At 31.3% G+C, this 1,756-nt stretch overlaps 1 protein-coding gene across 1 annotated transcript in view; it reads right to left on the bottom strand.

Annotated features, from left to right (window-relative positions):
* ACBD5 (acyl-CoA binding domain containing 5) overlaps positions 1-1,756 on the bottom strand; it is a 48,662-nt gene that overhangs the window by 40,648 nt on the left and 6,258 nt on the right. Inside the window, exon 4 of the mRNA XM_012654854.1 lies at positions 1,466-1,538. Coding sequence (XP_012510308.1) covers positions 1,466-1,538 — 73 coding nt within the window. The remainder of the gene's footprint in view (positions 1-1,465; positions 1,539-1,756) is intronic.

The following is a 1,756-nucleotide window of genomic DNA, read 5'->3' on the forward strand; positions in this document are numbered from 1 at the left end:
GAAATTAAATTTTAAAACTCTCAATGAAAACAGTGTATTCTTTAAATTAGAGAGGTAGTTATAGAAATCCATAGGCAGTAGAAGCATTTTAAGATAGCTCAAAGCAGCAGTATAGTTTTAATCTTTCTTGGGGAAAAAAGTAGAATACACATTGTTTCATCCCCCTTGCACTTTAAATTGTGGCCAAGAAAAAAGACATATGAAAAAAAAAAAAAAACACAAACTGTGCCTCTACCATTAATTAATAAAATTAGACAGAAAAAAGTGGGTAAGTTTTACTTAATGTGTCAATTCAACTTTATATTATAGAAGTATGTCCTAAAAATTATAACGATATTTAAGGTAAAGAAAAAGAAATAGTTATCAAACCAAAAAGGTTTTAGATTATCTTCCTTTTTCTGTTTTTAAAAGGCTCCTTTGTTATTGTGTTATTGATACAGTTAAGAGCCAAAAGAACTAAACTCTGTCCTCTGTTACAGATAAAGTCTCACTAAATAAAAATTGTGAAACTATAACAAAGGGCACAACTTTTAGCAGTGTAGAACAGATAAAAAAAAAAAAAAACTGGCATAAATCCACTAAATAGAAATTACTACAGAGACGAATACCATCAAACCATCTGGCAAAAAACTAGTCCTTTTTATAGATTTTCTTTATGCTCGAAGCTAATTTATTTAAGATTATCAAATATAGATTTCACAACTTCTGATCTATGTCCAACATAAAAGTGGTCCTCTATAAAAAGGCTCTAAGATCATCTTTAATTGCTTTTTTCCCCCTTTTTTCCTTGGTTTTCTAGTCCATCTTAAAGGCAAGATCAGTTTTTAAATCTTTGATTTCTTCATATATCTATTCCTCAAAACAATACCTTTGACACGCTTCAAAGAGCTAGTTAATAAGGAATGAATGTCCTTCTTTGGTAATTAGCAGAGAATGTAAAAGCATCCTTATCTTATTCTGCTTCTGAAGGATCTATGCATTCACAGAAAAATGCTTGGTACTAACAAGTCCAGTGATGGGAGTATCTCAATTCATGAGTCAAAACTTGTATGAGAACATTGTTGAGCAGTCATGTTGACTACTTCTCCTGAATAAAAAATTCCAAAGCAGAAATGTTTTCAAGACCATCTAGGTACTTCCCAGACTCCAGAGTAAGGGACACCAATATTTTCAAAGATTCTTATCCCCACACATCCTCCAGAAGCTGACTATAGAGAAAGACAGGGAAAATGAAAAAAACAAAGAAACAAAACATCGTATCACAGCAATGTGATACATCTTAAGGAAAAAAACACCCTAAGATGAACAAATAAAGCCCTAATAAATTCAATAATCTAGATTCTATAGTATAACATACTACAATCTTCTTGTTCCTTAAAACAAAGTGGCTAATTTGTCATATAACAAAATTAAATCAGAGCTGTTCTGAAATTTTTTATTTTCTACTATGAATTATTTTTCCTACCTTTTTCATTTCTTCAACATATGCAATCATGGCTTCCTCTTTGGTCATATCACCCAATGAATTCCAAGCATCCCTAGAAATTAAAATATCCAAGTAACAACAGAAGGCACACTTGATGTTCAATTGCTCAGAATACAATTTATAGTTGATGCTACATAGGGTCATTTATTCAAAACAGGCCCTCCTTAAGGCCATGTTATGTTTCCAAAGGATCCCTTTAAATGCACCACCTTGAAGAAAACTATAAGAAATAAACTGGCAAATTAAACAGTACTTAAATAAGTATGCAAC

This window comes from Propithecus coquereli, unplaced genomic scaffold, assembly GCF_000956105.1.
Source record: "Propithecus coquereli isolate 6110/MARCELLA unplaced genomic scaffold, Pcoq_1.0 Scaffold45, whole genome shotgun sequence".
Taxonomy (NCBI): domain Eukaryota; kingdom Metazoa; phylum Chordata; class Mammalia; order Primates; family Indriidae; genus Propithecus; species Propithecus coquereli.